Raw genomic sequence first — 25,194 nt, 5'->3', positions numbered from 1 at the left:
GGATTCATTTATTTATGTTCAGTCATCCAGGCACCAGCTGCAGTCATGGCATGGGTGGCAGACCTTGGTGTCATCTGAATAGTGCTGGTTTGGCAGATATGCAAAATATAAGACTTGTGGAGTCACAGTGCTTCCACTCAGATTTCAAAAGGGAATCTGGGGAGCCAGGCAGTATGTGAAAGTTCAGAATCCCTGACAGTCCCTGATAGAGCAATGCATGAATCTGTGAGAGTGAAGCCAAAACTGCAATGGAGGACCAAGGAACTTAGAGGTGTCAGGAATGTGGAATGTCTACTAAGCAAAGCTACAGACATCAAGCAGAGCCAGCTCAAGACAATCATGTGGAGTGCAGCTGGCAAGGCAGTCAAGGCAGGTCTGCCCAAGCCCTTTGGAATTCACATCCTACCATTACATATCCTGGATGCAGAATGTGGACCTATAGGATTCAATGTTTGCCTTGCTGGGCTCTGTTTTTACTATGATTTGATTCTTCCTTGGTATTCTATTCCTTCCTTTTATAATGGGAATGTTTACCCAGTGCCATAGTATGATAGAAGTACAAAATTTGATTTCTTATTTTTACATGGACTACCGCTAAGAGTTTTCCTTGAGACTCAGATAATACTTTGAGCAATGCTCTAACTGTTAAGACTATGGGGAATCTTGGATATGGATTGAATGCATTTTGCATTATGAGATGATATGAGCCATTGGAGGATGGGAATAAACTACTATAGTTTGGATCTGGAATGTCCTCCAGAGGCTCATGTGTTGAAGGTTTAATCCTTTGACGTGGAGATGCGTGGTTGGAGGTGATGGAAACTTTAGGAGGTGGGGCAGAGTTGTAGGAAATAGGTCACTGGGGTGTGTCCTTGAAGAGTTTGTCTTGTCTCCATCTACTTCCTTTCCCTCTCCCTCTCTGTTTCTTCACTCCCTGGCTGATACAAGGTGAGCAACTCTGCCCTCCCACATACTCCCCATCATAATGTTCTGCCTCCACAGGCCCATAACAATGGGGCCACATGAACATGGACTGAAACTTCTGAAACTGTGATCCAAAATAAATCTTTCATCCTTAGAGTTATTTTCTCAGATGTTTTATCACAGTATTGGAAAGTTGACTAACACAATACATATGAATGCATATATGCAAACACACATACACATATAAATAAGTATACATACATATGTATATATTCATAATTTATCATTTCCTGCAAGTAGTTGCTTTGAAAAAAATAAAGCACCTCTGATAATGGACTACTATATGTAGTGTTAGGTCATATTTATAATGAAAATTGTTAATCGTAATATGATATATTGCTCTGAGATGGTTGCTTTCTATTTATTCAATTATTCAAGAAGAGTTATTAAAGACCTGCCTTGGGTTGTTGCTAGAAGGGACATTAAAATGATAGGACCCCTTTCATCCTTAAAGGAGCCATGAACTTTTGGTAAGCAAAGGTATATATATCTATTACCATAACACAATGTGACAAGTGCCATAAGACGGAAATGAAAAGGAAGCTGATGAGTTGGCTGTGATTCTGCCTTTGGTTCATGAGAAGATTTTGCACAGGCTAGCAATAGTTTAGAAGATGTATGAAAGATGAGTGGTATTTATTAAAGAAATATAACCAAGTCAACACCATCTCAGGAAGAGGAAATATTAAGATCCTATGGATTATTTTTATTCTAGAACCAAACCCCTGAACCCTTCCATTAGCCATGATTAGATAGGGCTCTTCTTAGTATTAGTTTCCTCCAGTCACCTATTACATGCCTCAAAACTCTTCAGGGTTTGGACATAGAATCTTGCTAGTGAAAAAATGATAGCAAAAGCAGATATATGAGGGAAATTATAGGAAAATATTTATGAGAATTACTGGTCAGTGAATAAAAGCTAATAGTCATTATTAGGCATATTTTATTTATATTATACAAAATATTTTTCTCTATATTAGATTTCTTAGTAAACAGTGGAAATTAGAATTCCAATTAAGGAGTTCAACAAATCTAATTGTGAAATTTATCTATAAAAGTCTTATTTCCTTTGGGTCTTTAACTATGTTAATGTTTCCTCCCAACTGAAAACAGCAGATCATGAACATCTTCTCTAGCTTGTAATGTGATTTCATAAATTTTGATTCACTTGGAATTTCAGCAATAATGTAGCAAATAAAGAAGGTATTGTCTATCATTATGTAGTATAAGTGGGAAACTATAAAATCAAGAGGTCTAAGGACTTGTCTTGAATAATCTCACTAGTATATGGAGGAGTTCTGGACTTTGAGTCCACAACCAAAGTTCCCATAGTAAAATGACAGCTATGAGATCTTAACTTCTGGTCAAGGAATTCTTCAGATATCTGATGGGTTTTCCAGAGAATAATTTGAAAATATGACTTGAATTTGACAAAAGTGCTCAGGACCCTCCTGGATTCCTTATTTCGTTGTCTTGCAGAATAATTTCTGGGTTAAAGTTAAACTAATAACACAGGAAATACTTGGTTAAAAAATTCTAGAAATTTTACACAACTTCTTTATTTACTGCAGATTTGAAAATCTTCATGATTTTATCATTGTATGTGCACATTTTTTTTTAACATTTTCATATGGTACTTGCTTGTTTTTGTACTTCTCTCACCATCTCTCCTCCCTTCTCTGTCTCTTTTGCACTTTTATATACCCACCAGCATCTAGATTATCCTGTTTTAATCAAGGCTGTATTTGTTCCCTATGGCTGTCATAACAAAATAACACAGGTCAGATAGATTAAACCACAGACATTTGTTGCCTCGTAGTTCAAGAGGCTGTAAGTACAAGATTAAGGTGTCAGCAAGGCTGGATTCCTCTGAAGTCTCTTTTCTTGACTTGAATACAGCTACTTTTACATTGTAATTTCACATGTTCATCCCTCAAACTGTCTTGTTATAATGTCCTCTTCTTATTAAGACACCAGTTTTATTGGATCAGTACCTACACTAGGGACCCCATTTTAACATATTAACTTTTTAAAGACGGTAACCCTAAATAAAGTCAGAATCTGATAGTTAAGGAAATTAGGGCTTCAATATGTGCATTGGGAACACAACTCAGCCCATAGAAGGACCTTCTGTTTTTCTTATTTTGCTTTTGCAGTGCTTGTACCTATGGAAAGAGCATTGACTTGGTTAAATTTCTTCTTGATCAGAATGTTGTAAACATCAATCACCAAGGAAGAGATGGCCACACGGGTAAGACTGGGATGAGAACATCCCTTGTTCAAGGTGTTTATCAATGATCTAAAACAGTGGTGTGCCAAGGGGGAATGGGCATTGACTGTGGTCAGCCACAGTGAGGATGGATGTTGTATCAACTGATATCACTTAGAATTGATGGTAAATAGTTACAATGTAAAGCAGATTAAATTTTGGTCAGCTTGACTGTTGTGCTATCTATAGTCAATGCATTCTCTTCTGGCCTGTACCAGAGACTTACTGACCATGCTGCCCTGCATTTGACTTGAGCAATGAAAATCTAACATTTGCTCTTGATAATTACTGTAGATGCACAAATACTAAAATATTGTTCTGAGCAAAAGAAAGTCTATATAGATTGACTAGAATAGAATACTTCTTTTCCTTATTGTCTGTTTCCTCCATGATAAAATTAATTCATTATCAGGTGTATCAACCTTGCTTTCTGTCTCTGAAAATAATATCATTATGTGGTGATAATTGCCTTTTGAAAATCAAAGTATAGTTTTCTTCCTTTTTCCTTTCATCCTTTTATTATTTTCTATTACAGGATTACACTCTGCTTGCTACCATGGTCATATTCGCCTGGTTCAGTTCTTACTGGATAATGGAGCTGATATGAATCTAGTAGCTTGTGATCCCAGCAGGTCCAGTGGTGAAAAAGATGAGCAGACATGTTTGATGTGGGCTTATGAAAAAGGTATATTTTTAATCATTGCATTTCTATAGTGACACATTGAACTGTGTGCATAGATTATGTCAATGCATCAATAATTCCTTTGCTTGCAAGACTTGTACACTCCTGTTTCTTCTGTAGATTGTATTTGAGTCTCTGGGGATTTGAATCAAAGTCTAATAGACCATCTTTAGAGAAACCAACTTCTGCACTGCAGATAAGATGAAGGCATTCTCCGTATTGATACATTGAAAAAGGGAATGTGCTATTGCATTTCTAGGTACTAAATTGTGGTAAGAAATGGTAGTAGAGTGTTATTAGAACTAGTCTTTATTTCTCTTTTAGGGGAATTTTGATGAGGGTTCAAATTAAAAAAAATATATAAATATAAAGAAAAACAGAAATATGTGGAAGAGTAAACCCTGTTGATAATGCCTGTGCTAGAAAAATGTAAGGGAGCCAAGATTTGTGTTTGGGTGTGAACTTATCTGAACTCAAAGCAGTGAGAACTTGGAATCAGGTGTGAGAACATCAGGGTTTATATCAAGTCATGTTCTTTGACCTTGTGCAAATTATTTAATCCTGCTGGGCTCATTCCTTCATTGAAAAATTGGAGGTAACAACTTCAACTTAACAAGATTGTAAAAATAAATGTGATAAAATGCACAAATTGTTTAGATCAGTGCCTGGCACAAAATAAGCACCTAATAATATTTTAGTAGTGATATCAGTGGTGGTAGTAGTAGTAGGTCAGAAATAAAGATGATAACACATTTTTCATTTCAAGGAAAATGTAACTAGAGATGCTCAGAGATGAAACACCATCTTTGTCATTGGTTTTTAAGATACATTGCATCTTATAAGTGAGTTCTGCATATGCACAAAAGTTCCTAAAGAGTTTAGATTTCTCAGGTGACATGAGACAGTACATATTGTAATTGAAATTATGGAGTTATGACTGAATACTGAAGATCAAAACTTTTTTCCATTTGTAACAATGATTTAATCAGAAGACATGGTACTCACTCTGATTTCAGAAGAGGTAGGGGTGGGATAAAAACATGGCACAAAGTTGTATTTTCTTTTTTTTTAAGATTAAAACTTTTAAGAAACATTTTGCTTATGATTTTAACTTTGATGACTATATTTTTAGGATGTTTAAAGTATATAAAAAATATATTTCTGTTTTAATGCTATAAACATAAAAGGCCATACTAAAAATGTCAATTACCAAGCTGTAAGATTTCTCATCCTACTAAGTTGAACTAAAAGCTTATCTGAAGTAGGATATGAAAGTTTATCGATGAAAAGGGAGATGAATTTTGGTCAATGGAAATGGGGAGTCAGTCAGCATATAGACAAGAAGGGAAAGCATACAGATCTGAAGACTGCTAGTGAAAAAATGACATGGGAGTTGTTTTAATAAAGGCAAATGAACAATCATGGAACCATAAGTAGTAAGGTAGGTATAGACCTGCTCTCTTTTTTGTTTTTACTTTTAGAGTATTGTATAAATACAAGTATCTCCACCTTTTCACATATATTTGCACAATTCAATGAACTTTTACAAACTGAACCTACCCTGTACACAGATGATAAATGTTAACATAACCAGCACCCTAGAAGCCCCATTTACATTGTCTTTCAATCTCTTCCCCCAAGGAGTTTACACTTCCTACTGACATAGTTAGTTTTTCTTCTTTCTGCACCTTAAATAAGATAATGCTATGGTAGATATTTACTACTTTATGTCTGGTTCCTTTGTGGCAAACAATTTGTAAGATTGGTCCATATTGCACAATGTTGTAGATTGTTCATTCTTATTGCTGCATAGTGTAATGTTTTGTGACCAGATCACAATTTATTTATTCTGCCGTCTGTGGCCATTTCCAATTTGGGACTCTTAAAAATACTGTCCTGTAAACATACACATATATATATATTGTGTATTTCTTTTGATGAATATATTAATGCATTTCTGTTAGGTACAAAGAAATTCTCCTTTGTATTAAAAAATAATTCTAGGTAGCTTGATATTTTAAGTATCAGCTGGAAAAAAATATTCTGAAGTCTTAGATGTCCTGACTAAGTTCTACTTACTCAAAGCATTACATTTATTCAAGTGATTATCAGACAGCATCTCTTAAGAAATGTGAGTTTCAGAGTAAGACTGTTTACAAAGCATTAGTCTTCCGGAAGGCAGCTCAGAAATTGCTGCTGCAGCTATCTCTTCACAGGGGTTGACTTTGTTTGTTTGTAGTTGATTGAGAGTGATAGTTGAAAACTGGCTTTACTTTTATTTTTTTGTGGAATTCCACACCTCACAAAACAATGAATCATTGTATAAACTTCTAAGATTTCCTGTCAAGCCACAACAAAAATCCTTTAGAGGACTTGCCCACTGGTCTCTGCAACATATGCCATATTTGTCACCTTTATTTGTTCATCTAATGTGCCAGGCGTCAGAATTGGATTCCATTATTACTTGAATTTTAACAAATTGAATGTTAGTACCCAGGAGACAGATGGATATTTTGCATATGTTCTAGGGCAAAGCAAGTCAAACCAGCAAAATGAAATTATTGCTATTTTCTCTTGCTGGAGAAATGTTGCATTGTTTTCATGTATTCAGAGAGGATTGAAATGGCCTTGTTGATACTGTCAACAGTGCACTGTTTCTGTTTTCATTGAATAAAGAAATGCTTCCCTTTAGCCCTTGGAGAGGGAGTCACCAAATTAACTGATATAGTACACTAAAAACTTTCCTGAGCAATTTAGAGATGAAGCGGAGGAAGCACTGAAATTCCACGTACAGCTCCTTCTTTATAGAACAGAGGTGATATAGGACTGGCTCCACCATGCTTTACCATGTACCATATGCTATCCCAGGAGGGAGAAACTAGACAGGAACTGCAACAAGCAGGGTCAAGCTGAAAAGGAATGTTTTTTGAGATGCTTAAGTAGAATAGCTCATCCTACTCTACACTCTGAAGACAGTTGAATCTTTTTCAACAGAATGTGTCTTCAGTCTGAGACCAAATTTTTTAGCAGACCCAAACTAAATTTTACCTAACCATCTCTTTGCTATTCTGATGTAGTACATTCAGAGTACTAGAGTTCTGGGAAAGTTATCTACTCTCTTTTGGAATAGTTTTAAAACAAGAGTCTACCACCATGGGTTCCTTTGGAATCAGAAATGAAGAATACTTTCTATTTACATAGCCCTTTTAACCTAAAGAGATCAGAATCAATCTCAGAAATAATTTTCTTCGTGCCCTTGATTCTACTGGGAAGCCTACTGGTTAAATTTCAATATGTCTCTGCTCGACTGCTTAAAGTTCCAATTTCACAGTATTTAGAGTGTTTCTCCTCTCCAAGTCCCCGCCCCTACCCTTCTTTTCTACTATTATATCTGAAAGTGTAGCAATAGCTGTCTCACTCACTTGGATTTGTTCTGCCCTTTCCCTGGGGTACAAAGGACTTGTATGAATCAATTTAAATTGGCCAGAAGAAATAGCCAGCAGCTTGCTTATGTTCAAATCCTCTGCCCTAATCGCCAGTATGGAAAACCCATTGAAAAGACCTACACATAATCTTACATCCATTGCATTAAAGATGAAACTGCCGAATTGAAAAGATCTCAGCCAATTAGAATTGAACACATAGCTCAATAGTGTGTCTGGCAGTTAGATTTGAAAAGGCTGCCTTTGACAAAGAAAAGCACTTCTTTATGTCAGGCTGTTTAGGGTCAGAAAATAACCCAAACCAGAAACAGAACTAAAAACTTCTGATTTGCTTCAGTACTGACACCAGATAAAGTAATTTAGAGAGGTTCCTCTCCCAATATCTAATTACCCAGAGTACAATATTTGTATACAGCAGAAACTTTCTAATTCACAGTGACAGGGAGCTGGAGTTGGAGAATTAGTGAGTAAGTGAACAAAAACAATAAAAATCAAGACTCCTGTACCATGATATATACTCCATTCATTCCTTTTGACAAGTGTAGTATGGTGTGAATTATTTATAGTAAATGTACTATAGTATATTCTCTGAAAGTAATGAAATCTTACAGTCACGAGTTTCTACAGGTTTTAGCCAATAAAAAATAACTGAGAAACGAAGTGAGGAAGGAACAGAAGAAGAGGTGGGTTCATTAAATTATTTTATACATTTAGAACAATGAATTATAAATTCTCAGGTTGCTTCTATATTAAATTCTTACCTATTAGAATTTATTTCCTATTTTAGTGAATAGTCAGTAATTTAGTGAACTTAGTTTAATATGCTGAAGTAGGTTTGGAATGAGGTAAAGGAAGGGTTAAACAAAAGATTTAGATGGTATTTCAAAATCACTGAGTTTTTTTTTTTTTTTTGGCTTGTTTGTTTTTTGATTTTTTTTTTTTTTTGTATACTGGTTACCATTCTGTAGTTGTTCTCTCTTTTAAATATAAATAAATAAAATAACACTAACCATTATTAGAATAAGAATTTCTATTATTATTTGGAGATAAGTCACAAATTTTTTGAACTATATTAACTGCAAGAATATACATAATTAGAATAAATTGTAGAACTTACATTCATTAAGTACCTATTGCATATGCACATATGTATATATAACTTATTTATCAACGTATCCTTATGAATGGATATTATCCTTCCACTATAAGGAGTTTGAGACTTACAGCTGTTAAGTCACATGGCTGATAGTAGAGAGCTGGCACCAGAGATCTATCTTATTGCAGAGTTCAAATTTTACCACTACACTCTAAAATCAGTCAGTTCTAAGGTCAAATTCCATCTGTAGTACTAACAACCTTAAATTAATTGTTTAATTTCTCTCAACCCTCATCCTCAAATTAAAAATGAGGAAATTAACAACCACTATGGAATTCCATTGAGGGTTAAGGATAAAATATAAATGCTTGGAAACTAACAGATTCTCAAAAAAAATGAGGATAGATATTATTGTTAAATGCAGAGCAGAGATTCAATTGAATCTGTATAACTCCCAAATCTCACAGTCTTTCCTAATCTACAATATGCTTTATATACAATAAGAAATAATGATGCATTAGGATGATGGGCATCCTTTATAAACCCACTGATGAAGATGTGTCTTCTGACCAAACACCACTGGACAATTCTGGCATATAGAAAAGCATGTGTTGTATCATTGTATTGATATTTCTTATTTATGACTCAAGTTACACTACTACTTCTAAAACTTCCAGACTGAAATAAAATCAAGGAGATTTTGAAAATCACTATTCAAAATATTATGAAAGTAGTTCAAATTCATTATTATAATATAAAGAGTTGCATGCAAATATATAAAACAATATTTTAAATCTCCAGCTCAAATTCACAAGCATTTTTGGTACATCAGGTTTCTTTCTCATAGCTAAAGAGGAATGTCAGAGTTTGTGATCATGTTTTCAGACTGCCACACCATCTGACTGCTAGACTCTTTTACTTAGATATCTAAGAAATATTCTCTGATAAGTGGAAGATGATACATAAGGGAGGTGGCGGAGGGGGGCAAGAAAAGAATGGAAGAACTTTAGATTACATAGAGGGAAATGAGGGGGGGAGGAGGTATGAAAGATGGTAGAATGAGACAGACATCATTACTCTATGTACATGTATGATTACACGAATGGTATGAATCTACATTGTGCACAACCATAGAAACGAAAAGATGCAACCCATTTGTGTATGATGAATCAAAATGCAGTCTGTAAAAATAAAAAAATAATAATTTTAAAAAATCTAGAATGATGCTTGACTCCTTTTTCTCCCTCAACATCTCACTGCCACACACATTCATATACATTCAAATGGTTTCTTTTATCTTATTTTATGAGTATATTTTGAATTTATCCTCTGTATATCCTCTGTAATTTTATTTTTTATTTTTACTTTTACAGAATGATTTTGTTTCATTGTCCACAAATGGGGTACAACTTTCATTTCTCTGGTTGTACGCAATGTAGAGTCACACCATTCGTGTAATCATACATGTACATAGGGTAATGATGTTTATCCTCTTTATTTTTATTACCACTGTTTTAATTGAAACCTTTATCATCTTTCTCCTGCTAGCCTTATTTTAATAGTCAGAAAACTAGTTTTTGTTGTGGTTTTCTTGTTTTTCTTTTCAGCGTCTTTTGGATCTATGTATCCTGCTGTAGGGTGAAAGATATATTCAAGATGCAAATAAGGTCCTAGCATTCCCTAGCTTAAAATCTTTCCTTGACACACTATCACTGATAGGAAAAAGTCCCAGACTTTTGTGTTCTGTGTACTTCCTGACTTGCAAACCTCCTATCCAATCTCTTTTTTCTTACGGATGACTCCTAGTGTCACAATCTTCATCGTATTTGTTACAACACCAATGTTCATTCATGCCCTTTTTTACACATGCTCTAAACATCAACTTAGCAATCTGCATAATAACCCTGTGAGGCAGCATCTATGAACACAAGACCATATTATTCCATCTTTCAAAGTATTTTCTCCTGCCTCTACACCCTCCCCTTATCTCCACCTGACTCCACTCTTTAAATTTCTAATTTCCCCTTAGCCTTCAAGATCTTTCTTGGGTCCTCTTTCAAAAAGTCTTCACTGACTCCAGTTTAGCATACACATTGTTTCTTAACATTTGACTCTATTCCATGTACACCCTTACCTCTATGTTCACCATTCCATCCTTCTCCTACCAAATCATAAACTTCCTGAGAACAAGAATTTGGTATATTGCTCTTTATCTTCTAACATCTTACATTCAGTGGATGATTCCTAATAGATGTTCAACACATGCTTGTTGAAACAAAATAGAGAACGAGGAGGAAGACATTTTAGATATAATATTCTATTTCATATCCCACTAAATGACACCTGGTGAGCTAATGTTCTCAAGAATACTAATTGCCTCTACTCTGTTGTCTCTGTAGCTATGTCTATAAATAGTGTAGGTTTCTTATTAACTGCATGATCCTAATATTCAAATAAATGAGCAGAAGAAAAAAGAATGCTCTAAAGCTCCTCTTTCTATGCATCAGAATGGTGAAGACTTCCCTCTGGCCAAAATGTTTTCATTCTCCCTTTTTGCTTAATCAACTCATTTTCATCTTCTCAGTTTAAAAGACAATTCCTCAAGGAACTCTTCCTTACCCCCTCCAGACTGCCGTACAATTTTACCATTATGCACACTCATAGCGTCCTTTACCTTTTTTTCCCAGAGCTTTATTAAATAAAATTCAAGTGAATATATAATTATTTTTTCTTTGCCACTAGACAGTATTAGTTATATGATAAAGACCTCTTCTATTTCAACACTGCATCTCTCATATCTACTACTATTCACTTATTCAACAAAATTTATTGCCAGTTGTACAGTGACAGACACTGTATTAGAAATTGGGGGGGGGAGTGAGCAAGATAGACAAAAATATCACTGCTTTTAGAAAGTTCACATTTCTAGCTGGAAGGATCGGGCCAAAAGTGAGAAAATAAATGGAAATTATTAGGTAACAATAAGTGCTATGAATAAAATAAAAAGAAAATGCTGTGGTGAGTAAAAAGTTTAAGGATGCTATCTAAAATTAAGTATCCAAAGGAACTTTTTTTTATGTGTGTGGTGCTGGGGATTTGAACCCAGGGCCTTGTGCTAAATTATGTACAACCAGAAAAATGAGAAATTATACTCCATTTATGTATGATGTATCATAGTGCATTCTACTGTCATGTATAACTAATTAAAACTAGTTAAAAGAGATTATGAGAGATTTTTTAAAAAATTAAGTATCCATGAAGGAAGAATTGACTACCATATGGGAAGATATTGGAACTGGCTGCAATAAATGCACAAGAAATTAAAGATAGGAAGGAATTGGAAAAGGAAAGTAGAATAGAAAGGAGAAGGGGAAAAAAGGAAGGATAGTGAACTAGCTTAGGTTTTTTGTTTTGGTGTGTGTGTCGGGGGTTCTCTTGACAAAAGTATTTATTTATGTCTTAAGCATTTATTCTTGTCTTAAGGTGAAGGACTGGTGGCATTCTTGTTTGGGCTTGGTGATTAACTAATTAAAAAAATGGGTCAAAGGAGCTGTGAGTTCTCTCTGCAGTATAAGGCTAAGACGTCTTTCAGATTCAAGTCATGAGAAGATGTAGCAAGTCAGGAATTTCTGTTGCCCCTGATGGAACTGATGGTGTGTGGGATCAGAATTGTCAGGAGGTAGATGAGTCATAGGAAGTTAAACATTAGAAGTCATTATCTGATCCCACTTTTCAGTGTTCTTAAGAAGTGGGTTTTTAACATAATAGAAAGTAAGACATTAAAATAAGGGACAAATTTTCTTATGTTATTGCAGTGAAAGTTTTATTTTTTGATTTGGAGTTAAACTAAGGCTGGGTTGCAACTTCAGTGATCTGGAATGTGAAATAGATGAAGTCAATATTAATTCCCTGACTTTTATAATCAAGACCAAATCTCTAGGTTCTCTACTTATCCTTGGACCCAAAAGGCCTCCAAGTCACAAAATCAAGGAGAATATTTTAATACTCATATCTTTTTCCATTAATCTCCAGATCCAATTATTAAAAATAATTCTCTTGGCAAGGGATGATAATCAGCATTCATCATTTTTAAGGTGAAATGATGAGGGTGGAAGAAAACCATAGATCGTACTTCTTAAATAGTTATGACCCTGTATTGTGTGCATGATCATGATGGAGATACTAAACTGTCTTTGTAGCATCTTTTTGGACAAAATTGTAATCGTAAAAACCTAGATTTAGAAGGAACTATTCAGCAACTTGCAAGTTAAGAGGTTTGAGAGTAGAAATCACATCAAATGTAAACAATAAAGGAACACAAGAAGACAAATTAAAGAGAAAGCATGGAATTTGGGGAATACACAGAGGGGAGCAAGAAATGAGAGAGACTTCATGCTGGCAGGGAAATCACATTTGCCAAACCCTCAGGTGCTCCAGTGAATAATACTCTGAAAGTACAAATCATTATAATAACTGCATTAGGCTAATAACATAGCAACCTCCTATTTGGGTAAAATACTTGGATGTAGATAGTAAATTCTTAGATATAGGAAAACATTTTATTTAATTAGTGGAAGTTTGATTATCTCTGGATGTGTTCCATTAGTGTACCTTGGTTATTTGAGTGTATCCATTATCAGGAGTTTGGTTTAACAAGTCCATTTATTGAGCTCCACCGAGGTGCTTTTCTGCTTAACTCCTTGTGGCCAAGTGTGGCAGAGCTGGGCCTTAATAGTATTCAGTTTCTTTGCGTACACGTTAGTGGCTTGTCAGAGCAGTTCTAGCAGTGAAGCATTTCCATATAAGGGTGCCTTAGCCCTCAGTTAGCACGAGGTGGGAAATCAGACAGAGATGCCTTCCAGAGCTGAGGGGGCCTCTTGGCATTTCTCTGGCAGGCACATGCTTATCATCAGCCAGAACCCAGGCACTCATTAGGCTCTTGATGAAAAGCATCCCAAAGAAAATGCCAGCAAATTGTGCCACTGTGCTGGCAGGAAATTAAAACTGCTCAGAGCAAGTGGAGCCAAGAGAGCTGTTGAAATGAAAGGTAACATCAAGGGTGTGATCACTGACTCACACAGACATTCAGGATTCAGGATGCAGCTTTCTGCTTCACTGGGGAAAGCATGAGGCCTTCCTTCTCGTCTGTCAGCTAGAGTCAGTTCAACAGAGGAGCTGAGACAGGCAGAGAGGTGAATTCTGTGAATTAAGCTTTGCTGTGCTTGGGTAAACGCTGGGGGTTTGGTTTGTTTTCTTTCCCCTAAAGAAGTCTCTCCTAGGAAAACCAGAAAACAAGAAAAGTTTTTTTTGTTTTTCTAACTCAAAACACTCAAAAACCAAATTAAGTTAAAGAAAGATTCCAAAAGCACCACATGGTGGTAGAGTCAGACAGAGTGGAGCAGGGCAGACAGAAGCTCAGAACCCATGAATCTAGCAAGGGACAAATGAAATGACACCGTAATTCCAGAAGGGTATTTTGTAAGTGTTGCTACTTTAATGCCGAGGCTAAAATGGGCAGCAGAGGAAGAATAGCTGGCAGCACCAACACGCAAGCAAGGGTCCCAGAACTCTCCACTGAACTGAATATGGTAGGCAGAGTAGTGACTACCCTCCTTGGAGCCTGTAAATATGCAAAGGGGAATTAAATTTGCTAATATGCTGAATTTATGAGAAGAGGCTATCCTGGATTTTTCCAGTAGGCCCTCTGAAATAACAGAGGTACTTAAACTTGAAAAAGGGGGACAGACATAGAAGTCACAGTGGTTTTGAAGCCATAGGAAAAGGGCTGCAAGCTAGAGAAATGGACTGTCTCTAAAAGTTGGAAAAGGTGAGGAAACCAATTCTCCTCTTGGACTTCTAGAAAAGAGTGTAGCTCTGTAGACCTGGAGCCCAGGAGAATCATGTTGGACTTCTGACCTTTCAGAACCACAGATAATAAACTTTTATTGCTTAAGTTACTAAGTTTACGGTAATCAACAAAAGCATCAATAGGAAATGAATACTTTCATATGCAGAAAATTTATCTGGAGTTCTAACAAGGGGTTCCCATGTTCATTTACTCCGGGGTGGGGGAGAGTAAGGCAAGAGAAGAGAAGATCTCAAAGGCACATTTACATGTTAGAACTATCAGGCAGATTGCACTATTCTACTTCATCTTGAAAACAGTCTTTCAGGGCTACATCATCATTTCTAGTCTGTAGATTAGGACCATTTTTAAAAAGTAAGACAAGCTGGACACTCCTGGTGCACTCCTGTAATCCCAGCAACTTGGGAGGCTGACACAGGAGGATTGCAAGTTCAAGGCCAGCCTCGGCAATTTAGCAAGGCCTTAAGCAACTTACCAAGACCCTGTCTCAAAATAAAAAAATAAAATAAAAAGGACAGGGGAAGAAGCTCAGTGGTAAAGTTCCCCTGGGTTTAATCCCTGTTCTCCCCCCAAAAAATAAAGTGTAAGACACACAGTATTCATCAATTAATTAAAATCCTTCAGTGGTTCCCCAGCTTATCTATACTAAAATTCAAGCTATGAACCCTAACCTATAAAGCTGTACTTCAGTAGGGACCTTGTTAGAAAAGCATCACTCACACCCTACTCTAGGTGAGTGCTCTCCAAGAGGAGATATCTCTCCAGCTCCTCACACCCTACTTTAGATCTTTTCAAACTGAATCTCTGAAGATAGGACTCAGCAATCTGTGTTTTAACTTGCATTCCAAGCCAATTTTTTTTTTTTTTTTTTTTGGTGGGAACTGGTGGTGGGGGAAAATTGAACCCAGAGCTTCCTAAATAGCTGGGCAAGCACTCTACTACTGAGCTGCCTATCCAACCCTCCAAGTGATTCTTACACATACTAAAAAGTTTGAAAAGCACTGCTCCATATAAAGGTAGACCACTCTCACCCTCGTTTGTCCTGCTGCAGCCACACTGGTCTCCTTTGTTGCCTGAACATGGCACGTTTGCCCTCTTCTTGGGGTTTTTATATTATCTTTTATCTCTACCTTTTAGACTTTCCTTAGAAACTTGTCTGTTAGTCAATGTCATTCAGGTTCTTGAGTTCTCCCTGATCATGAACACACAAGAATCCAAATAAACAGTGCTCATGGAACTGGTCCCCATCATTTCATCATTACCTATGTCTATTATTTGATAAAAAGAGAGAACCATCAGTCATGAATAGAAAGCTACAGGTGATAAGAAAATGGACATGAGTTATTAACTTGTAGATAGCTTGTATGTAAGTTTTGCTACAAGATTTTTCATTTGTAATCACAATAGTTTTTATTTCTTAAAAAAAAATTGTGGTATTGGATATTACCTTTGGGAAAACATTTAGTCCCAGTAAACATAATAACTTTCCCATCTCATGATCTTACAGAAACTAGTCATTCAACCTTTTTTGAAGGGAGGACTTGATAATCAAGCACTTCTGTCAGCATATATTTTATAGATTAACTAGTTGTACGCTGAACCAGTGTTCACTATGGATCTTCAGTGATGGCTAAACCCTTGTGCTTTTCCAATTTCTAAAGTCTGACTAAAAATGGCAATGAGTTCTGTTGTATTTTATAAGTCTTTTGATAAGGTCTTTAAAGTTGATGGCTTTTCTCTTTTATAATTTAGCTTCAGGAGATTGTTTTTGTAGTGAAAACATAAAGGATTATCAAAGTTTTATTCTATTGAAAAATCAATGGTTTACTCAGAAGAGCATTTAACATTTTTTATCTTTTACAATAATAAGTTCCTACTGCAATTAATCAACTCCAGAATGTCAGTGGGTTTCTTAATCTCAACATTCCAGGATGGGCAATTCTTGTCAGTAGATGACTTTCCCCCAACCCCTAGAACCTCAGAACTCTCTGCATCCACAGGGGAAGTAAAGAAGGATGAACTGTATCCTAAAGTGCAAATTTGGAAGTGACATCACTTTTGCTTATATTCCCTTGGTGAGGATATGTCATAAGGCCACAGTTATATGTGAGGCAGATGGATATATTGTCCCTAGATAGGCAGCCATTCCCAGGAACAAAACAACTCTGTGAAAGAGGGCTACAAAATCTATGGGCAGTCAGCTCTTTGCACTACAGAAACCCATGTTATTTATTTTAGCACTGTGCTTTACTGGAACTTCCAACTAAACGTAATGTGCAATCACAACAAATATAGTTACCATATATGTTTTGAACCCTTTTAACTATGCCCCTATTATATACTCTCTTAGTACTTGATATTTCCTCATTTAGAAATCTCATTATTTCTATAAGTATTTGTTCAACTATCCTGTAAGCTTCTTAAGGGTAGGACCATGGTTACCTCGTGTATTGTATCACTGGTACCTACCATAGTGCCTCACATACAGTCATCTATAAATCATTTTGAATAAATAAGTGAAGATATTAAATTTGTACTGCAGCATCTTATCCCTTAAGATATACCCTTTTTATAAGCTACCTCCAATTATTTTTTGGATTGATGATTTACTGACTAAATCAAACTGAAATTAAGATTCTTTGTTCTTTTGTCATTTTATAAAGGCCATGATGCCATTGTCACACTCCTGAAGCATTATAAGAGACCCCAGGATGAACTGCCCTGTAATGAATATTCTCAGCCTGGAGGAGGTACCACCTTTTTTATCTAATTTATATTGCTGTGCAAATTGTGCCAAAAGGCAAACTTGTGTCTCTGTTATTATCATTCTGGGAATAGTGGGAGAGCATAGATTTTGTCATATTAACCTTATTCTCAGAAAAATTTTATCTATGTGATAATGAATTTAAAGAAGCCTCCATTTAGGCTATTTTCTAATACTCATTAATTCACAGTTTCTACAAGTTTAAGTTTACCTGATTGGATGTGTATGAGGCTTGGGCATGCGTAGGAAGACTTGGGTAAGCTGAGAAGAGTCATTTTCCGTTTCAGTTATCTATTAAGGCAGGGCAGAGAATACTCATAGCCAAATTAAATCTGCTGGAGTCTGCTACAAATTGGATTTCTTTTTAATCTTTTTATGCACTTTCTAAATAAATACTTGTAGTACAGTTTCAGTATCCAGAGAATAGATTTGGGCCTTAGGCTATAGTTTTTCTTGGTTTCATCACCTGTTTCTTTTTATAATGTTGAACTTTTATGTAGGAAAAAAATGATTGCTACTTTCAACTCTATTATATAATTTGATTTCTAGATGGCTCCTATGTGTCTGTTCCATCCCCATTGGGGAAGATTAAAAGCATGACAAAAGGTACTTGTAAATGGGACAATTGTTATATTTTATTACTCAGGATAATTATTGCCTAAATATGGTAACATTCCATTTTGCTTCACATATTATGAATAATGACTATTTTACAAGCATAAGCAATATTATCAACAGATCATCCTTCTCATAATTAACCTTATCTTTTATGCCTTTTCAGTTCATGAAGATATGACAGTGAAAATTTCATGAGTTTTAAAGAATGATCGATTATCATTGTGTTATTTAAATATTTGTATTTTTGAATAAAATATAAGCTACAGATACTACTGTTTATTTTAGAATTGGGAATGAATGTACCTTGGGGAAAAAATAGGAAAAATGTAATTCTTTTCCAAAAATAACTCAAATAATACTTTGGGAACTCTCTTGAACATTTGCTATATACCAAAATTAATATCACTGGACCAGAAGAGTACAAAATATGATTCTGTTATCGATTTTTGTTTAACTATTTAGAATATGTGGTTCTTTTTTTTTCTTTTTTTGGGGTGCTGGGGATCGAACCCAGGGCTTTGTGCTTATAAGGCAAGCACTCTACCGACTGAGCTATCTCCCCAGCCCCGAATATGTGGTTCTTTAAAAATGTTTTTTAGTTTTGGGTGCTTCTTCAGAATACTTGAAGTGCTTATTTCCTGTCATTTAATTTGCATCCTATAGAGGTTTAATTTATTGATATTTGACTTAACCTATTGATAGAGGTTGAAAGGATTGACCAGATAAGAACTTTAAAATGATGTTATATAAACTGTACTCCAGGGATTCATGTCCTGCGGGCAAGCTGGTTGATGATCAGATAAGGAATAAACCCATAGACCTGATAACAAAGGTGTAGCAACTGAGACAGAAAACTAACATGCTTTTAGTGTCAGTGGAAAAGGGTCATTTGCAATAAGGCTTTGGTATCTCCAAGTAGCCAATTACAGTTGGAAAATTAAATATTATTTGGGAGATGTTTGGGGTTAAATATACATACATATATGTATATGTATATATATATATATATATATATATATATATATATATATATATAGTACACATCCACATATGTGCTTTTTATTCTTAAAAAATATAATGACAATTCCTGTTTGCAGAGAAAGCTGATGTTCTACTCCTAAGGGCTGGATTGCCTTCACATTTCCATCTTCAACTCTCAGAAATTGAGTTCCATGAGATTATTGGCTCAGGTAACCTAAGAAAATATAGGTCTACTTTAATTAAATGAGCTCAAAATAATATATATTTATTTATTTTAAACAATTTTAGGTTCTTTTGGGAAAGTATATAAAGGACGATGCAGAAATAAAATTGTGGCTATCAAACGGTAAGCAAACAAATGAAAAAATTATCATCTAGGTAGAATTGTGACCTTTGACAAGTATATACATGGCCAACCTCTCTTTGGATTCATCAGTTGATGAGAATTTCTTGTTGCTTCCATTTCTAGTTATCGAGCCAACACCTACTGCTCCAAGTCAGATGTGGATATGTTTTGCAGAGAGGTGTCCATTCTCTGCCAGCTCAATCATCCCTGTGTAATTCAGTTTGTGGGTGCTTGCTTGAATGATCCCAGCCAATTTGCCATTGTCACTCAGTACATATCAGGAGGTTCTCTGTTCTCCCTCCTTCATGAGCAAAAGAAGTATGAGTCTCTTGTTCTGACTTATCCTTGAACATGGCATTTAACATAGCATTGAAATTACCCTGAGACATTTCTGAGGCCTTCTGATTGGATAAGCCTTCACCTTTGGAAACCTCTGAGTACTAGCAAGTTTGGTATTTAAATATGGCTAATACTTTATGACTAATTATTCTATTTCAAAAAATAGAAATACCTCTGTGACTTCTTAATAGGAATTCAGTTGAAGATAACAAGTTCAAAGAATTTAAATTGGCAACTGAAACTTATTATGACACTATTTGACATAACAATAAAGTAGATATGTATAAACTCAGAATAAAATAATTACCAAGGATCACCATATTTACAAAAGGAAGTATTAAAAAGAAATGATCTTGCGTAAGCCTAATTTGAATTTATTTCCTAGAGCTTTGCATACAATAATTAAAATGTGGTTTTATTCAGTGATTAAAATAGATATTTACATTATCAAAATAATTTAAATATAATACAAATAAATTAGAAAATCAAGTACAATATTTTAAATGCAAGGTATTGTATATCTGAATTGAGTTGAACTATAACTAAGCATTTTTTGAGGTAGAAGTTATTTTTCCAGATTTGTTAAACTTCATTTAACCTTCAATGAATAAAAAATAGACTAAAATTACACAGAAAAAATAAATCATACATATCTTGATTTCTTTTAAAAGATATGACATTGGTTTTGACTGTTTGCTCTCCACTGAATCTATTTTTAAATTCCAGGATTCTTGATTTGCAGTCTAAATTAATTATTGCCGTAGATGTTGCCAAAGGTATGGAGTACCTTCACAACCTGACACAGCCAATTATACACCGTGACTTGAACAGGTATTTTTTTTCCTAATAATGAATGTAAAATTGTATAACTGACTAGTCTAGGCTAAGATAGATTCAGCAAAGATACATTTTAGATTTACTGCAGATCAGGATTTTCACCCTATTCTGTGAACAAAGTATGGGCTACCTTAAGTCCAGGTAATAGAAAGTTTTGTCTTTTACCAAAATAGAATGCTATATAAAACTGCTTCTCAGGCATCTAACAAATCTAGAAGGAATCCAGAAAGATAGCACTGCTTGTAAGATGCACCAACTAACTAAGTCATGTACCTCATGATAATGTTTCCATGACATTGGAATGGTGGTCCCATAAGATTATAATGGAGCTGAAAAATTACTATAGCTCAGTGACATTGCAGTCATTGTAAAGTGGTGCACCATGTTACTCATGTTTGTGGCAGTGCTGATATGAACAAACCTACAAGGTTGCAAGTATAGAAAAGCATAGCACAAGCAATTGTGTATGGCACAATTTTTGATAATGATAATTTAGCAGCTATGTTCCTGGTTTAAATATTGGTGGTATACTTTTTATCACTGTTTTAGTCTACTACTTTGACTTAATTAAAAAAAAAATAAAAACTACTGTAAAACAATATGACATATTATTCCGGCAGCAGCCTCATACATCTCATGTTTACTGCATTGCTTAGATCAAGACACCATATTTAGTGATTGACCTATACTATTTAGGTTTGTGTAAGAACACTCTGTGATGTTTGCACAATGACAAAATGACCCCTAACAATGCATTTCTCAGAACATACCCTCATCCTTAAACAAATACATGATTGTACTTTTCAGGTAAGGAAAGTGAGATTAAGAATTAAGTTCATTGACTCTTAAAGAATGTCATGTCTCATACAAAGTCACCTGTTGGAGGAGGATGCTATTTGAAGTACTACTTTGTGCTACCATTTTGGTATTTTGGTATTAGTAAATTCAGCCAAACTAGAGTAGGTTGTTTACCTAGTTTTCATGTGAAGAGCCTTTCATGTGAAATAGTGACTTGAAACAAATGTAGAATCAAAATGCCCCAATGGTGAAACACCAGGGGATTTCAAAAATTTTCTTAAATAGGGAAGCCTTTCTCCAAGCAAAGTCTTACACAAAAGGTCAATATACAAAATGGGACACCTTTGGTTAAGGCAGAGAATAAGGGTAGAAAATCTGTTCACTTGAACGTTTCCCACTTTTTAAGCACGGAGACCCCTGGGTCACATCTGTGGAATCCCAAAGGCACTATAGAGAATAGCTGGACAACCACTGACCTAGTTTATGAAACAAGTCATATTATTCCATACAATAACTTTGATTTTATGATTGTCAATAAGGTTCATATGGGTCCTCTATAGAGTCCTTCATACAAACTCCACAGTTTCAAAGCTACTAAATATTAATGAATTATTCTATTCAACAACTATTTGGACATATACTCTGTTTTATACTTGGCACGGTAAAGTTCGCAAAGGGAAAATACCCCAGAATCTACTTTTAAGGGTTTTTCATATTTAAGAGGAAACAAGTACTCACGTAAATATATTTCAAGGTACAAAATAAGAAGTTCTACAAAAGATAGAGTGAAACTTTCTATAAACTTTTAGAACAAAGAATGCTAATTACTTCTGAGGAGTTCATTGTCAGCTCCATAGAAGAGGTGACATGTGAGTTTGGTCCTGAGGGACGAATAGAATTGGAAGAGCATCCTAGGCTCACCGAAGACATTTATAAAATAGATAGAGGTTAGAAAGTTAAAGGCATACATAGGAACTATGAATAACTTGGTCTTAGTATACAAAATAGATGTATATTTAGCATTTTAGTGTATGAAGTAGACAATTGGGAAGGAAGTATGGAAAAATGGAACAAGAGCACAGAAATCAGTGTAGGCTGGACTAGGGTTTAGACATTTTTCTGTTAGCAAAAGTAGGCACTAAGGATGTTTGAGCCGGAAATTACAAATCTAAGACCACATTATGGAAATAGTAATCTAATCTATAGTAAAACATAAATTTGAAGGAAAAGTTAAGAACCTGCTGAGGCAGTTACTGCAATCTTCTACGAGAAGCAATGAAAAGCAGAATTTCACTAGTGGCAAGGTGCAAATGAAAGGAGAGACAAATCTGAAAGTGGAGAGAAAATTAAATCAGACATGAAAGTGGTAGAATCTTAGAAGTAAATAATATGAGACTGATTTATAACTATTAAGTGATTTTCAAATACAAGTCATTTCTTCACTGTTAACTATAGGTTCTTTACCTCTTTTCAAAACAAATATTATGTTAATAAACATAATTTTTTTCTTTGAGATTTGCTAACAATATTTAGGAAGCAGATTTAGATGATAAATTAACATAATGCAAACTGATGATTATGAGTTTGGGGATTATTACTTTACCACCATAACAATCTTTGCAAATAGTATTAAAGCAAATGAGTGATGACTGCAAGTTTTCTCTAGCTGTAACTCTTCATTTGTGAGACAATTAAATGTACATTCTGTTGCCCTATAAGTGTAAATTGTTGCCATCAGTTATGCAGCAAAACTAAAAATATAAATGTTGACTAAAAGTGAATATAAAATATTTACTATATAACAGATATGGGTTTACACTTACCATTTTTGCTCCTCTAACATAAATGCTTAAATTGAATGAAAAATTCTTCAAAATTTATGAAACTTAGATACTTTCAATATCCTAGGTCCCAACTAGTGCATCTATTATTTGTGGACTATTTTTAGCAACCTTTAATCTGTAACAACAATAAAACATTCAGTTCAAAAACATGGATCCTGCCCCTCTAAGGGTTTACTACCATCTAATTGGGTAGATAGGTCATATATCCAGGAAGCAACTAAATTAAAAATGATTAAGAGCCAAAATGATTAAATAGCTATTTTAGAAACTTTAAAACATCAACTTTAACTGGATTCTAAGTCAGTAAAAGACCAAATAGAGTGGAATGCCTCCTGGAAGTCATGGAGCTAAAACCAGAGTTTGAAGAATGGGCATGATTCTTGTCTCCCTCCATTCCCAGCATATTCACCCTTGTTTTTCAGAGTACTTAAGAAGGCCCACTGAAAGGATAGAGGGAAACGTGCATGTCAGAGTATGTGGAACTCAGATACTGGTTTGCCTTTCTATCAACATGATCAGCTAACAATTTTTATCTCCCCCAATATGGCAGACTTGAAGGTCAGAGACCCTTTACTCTTCATCTCACATTTCCAGAACTGAGGATAGTCCACACATAGAGGATGCTCAATCAATGTCTTTGTAACTAAAACAAATGTGTGGAGCATGTTTAGGAATGTCATTTTGGGAAGAAATGGGCTAATTGATGAAAGTAGAGTTACTTTTGGATAAAATTTGAATAACTTGTTAAATTCCAGTTATAATTTTTAAGAAAAGAAACCGTTCGAGCTTATTGATAAGCCTATAGAAAAGAATACATCTATATTTACATTTGGGGTTGCTGATGTTATTTGACTGAAAAGAAAGAACCCTATTTTTCCCTGGCAAGTAAAGCCTCTCTGAGACTTATTATACAGTTGGTGAAGTTAATTTTGATCTTCAGTGTATACCAAGGGGAAGCTCAAGGAATGAGTAAGGAAATAGTTCTTTCAATGATTATGAGAATGGCAATGACACCTACCATTTATTAGCCCTTACAACATGAAGAGGACTCAAGACTTGGCCATATTCCCGTTTAATATCACAGCAATTCTGTGCTATAGTTGTTATATTCTCCATTATACAGATAAAGAAACTGACTAAAAAGACTAATCTGGGTCCCATACCCATCGTGCTCATAACACTGTATTTTATTTTCACAACAACAAAGAGAGAAATAGGAAGTCTGTTGATCTTGGATGAGCATCTGTAGTATTTACAAACTTTGCTATTTGTACTTCAGTCTTTTATAGGCACAGCTCCTATAAACCATAAACCCTTTTTCATCTCATCTCATGCTTCTATGTTTGGCTTTATTTCTTCTTCACACCCTATCTTAGGCTGGTGTGGAGCAAAGGTTGCATTCTTACTCTGATATGTTTTATTTGGCCCAGAGTTTAAATATTTTAAAGTATTCATAGCTTTAAGCAGGAATACACTAATTTGCTATGGAACCCATCATCTACTTATACCTACCCTAATTTTTTTACATTTATCTTGTGACATTGGATTTTGCAAATCAATGTTTACAATTAAAGGCTTTAAAGCTTTTTACTTAATCGAGTAGTCTGTGTTTTCTTGGAAAAATACATTTTCTAAATTGTTTGACATTAGAATAGAAACATTGCTGCAAATATATACTGATCAAATGACTGGTCTTCTCTTGGATAAGACTATACTATCTTATAACAACACTGTAAGGAATGAAATAGTGATACCTCCTTTATAAAATGGCCATAGTACACACCCATGAGATTTTATAAATTTTGAAGCACTACACAACTATCACTTATTGTTCTTAGTCCCTCATTTGTTCTCTTACATAGGGAGAGGATTGACAAAACACTCTACAATAACCTCATACATACAGATACTTCTTTTTATAAAGCAGAACTAATTAGTTTGCAGTCCAAAACTGAGAAGGACTCACTGCTGGTTTTTGAGTGTCAGCTTATTCTGATGAATATAAAGGAAAATAATTAGTGATAATTTAAAAACAGCAAACTTTCCAATGTTGAATGACAGATAATTTAAAAGGACAAATCTGGTAAGGACTAAAAGAATCTTAATTTTAAAGATGACATTTAAGTAAATTAGTGAAGATTTTAGGAAGTATCAAAGAAAAAAACTAATAGAAATTTTAATAGTTGTTTTTAAGTTGACATATATCTGAGCCGTTCAATTGAAAACAAAATATAAAACTCTTGCACTTTAAAACAACACAATGATCAAGTAAAATAAGTTATCTATTGTTTTTCTAATATAGCTGTAGTCTTCATTTGCATAGATTA

The 25,194-nt window shown here is 34.8% G+C and overlaps 1 protein-coding gene across 3 annotated transcripts in view; it reads left to right on the top strand.

The window, feature by feature from the left end:
- The window catches only part of Tnni3k (TNNI3 interacting kinase), a 281,569-nt gene that overhangs the window by 88,158 nt on the left and 168,217 nt on the right, over positions 1-25,194 (top strand). For all 3 annotated transcript variants that reach the window (XM_047555360.1, XM_047555349.1, XM_047555371.1), the window contains 8 exons: positions 3,141-3,235; positions 3,789-3,938; positions 17,004-17,090; positions 17,654-17,710; positions 18,820-18,912; positions 18,992-19,049; positions 19,173-19,367; positions 20,115-20,219. In XM_047555360.1, coding sequence (XP_047411316.1) covers positions 3,141-3,235; positions 3,789-3,938; positions 17,004-17,090; positions 17,654-17,710; positions 18,820-18,912; positions 18,992-19,049; positions 19,173-19,367; positions 20,115-20,219 — 840 coding nt within the window. The remainder of the gene's footprint in view (positions 1-3,140; positions 3,236-3,788; positions 3,939-17,003; positions 17,091-17,653; positions 17,711-18,819; positions 18,913-18,991; positions 19,050-19,172; positions 19,368-20,114; positions 20,220-25,194) is intronic.

Source organism: Sciurus carolinensis, chromosome 1, assembly GCF_902686445.1.
Source record: "Sciurus carolinensis chromosome 1, mSciCar1.2, whole genome shotgun sequence".
NCBI lineage: Eukaryota > Metazoa > Chordata > Mammalia > Rodentia > Sciuridae > Sciurus > Sciurus carolinensis.
Note: the sequence above shows the minus strand (reverse complement) of the source record. Positions and strands in the feature narration are given on the sequence as shown.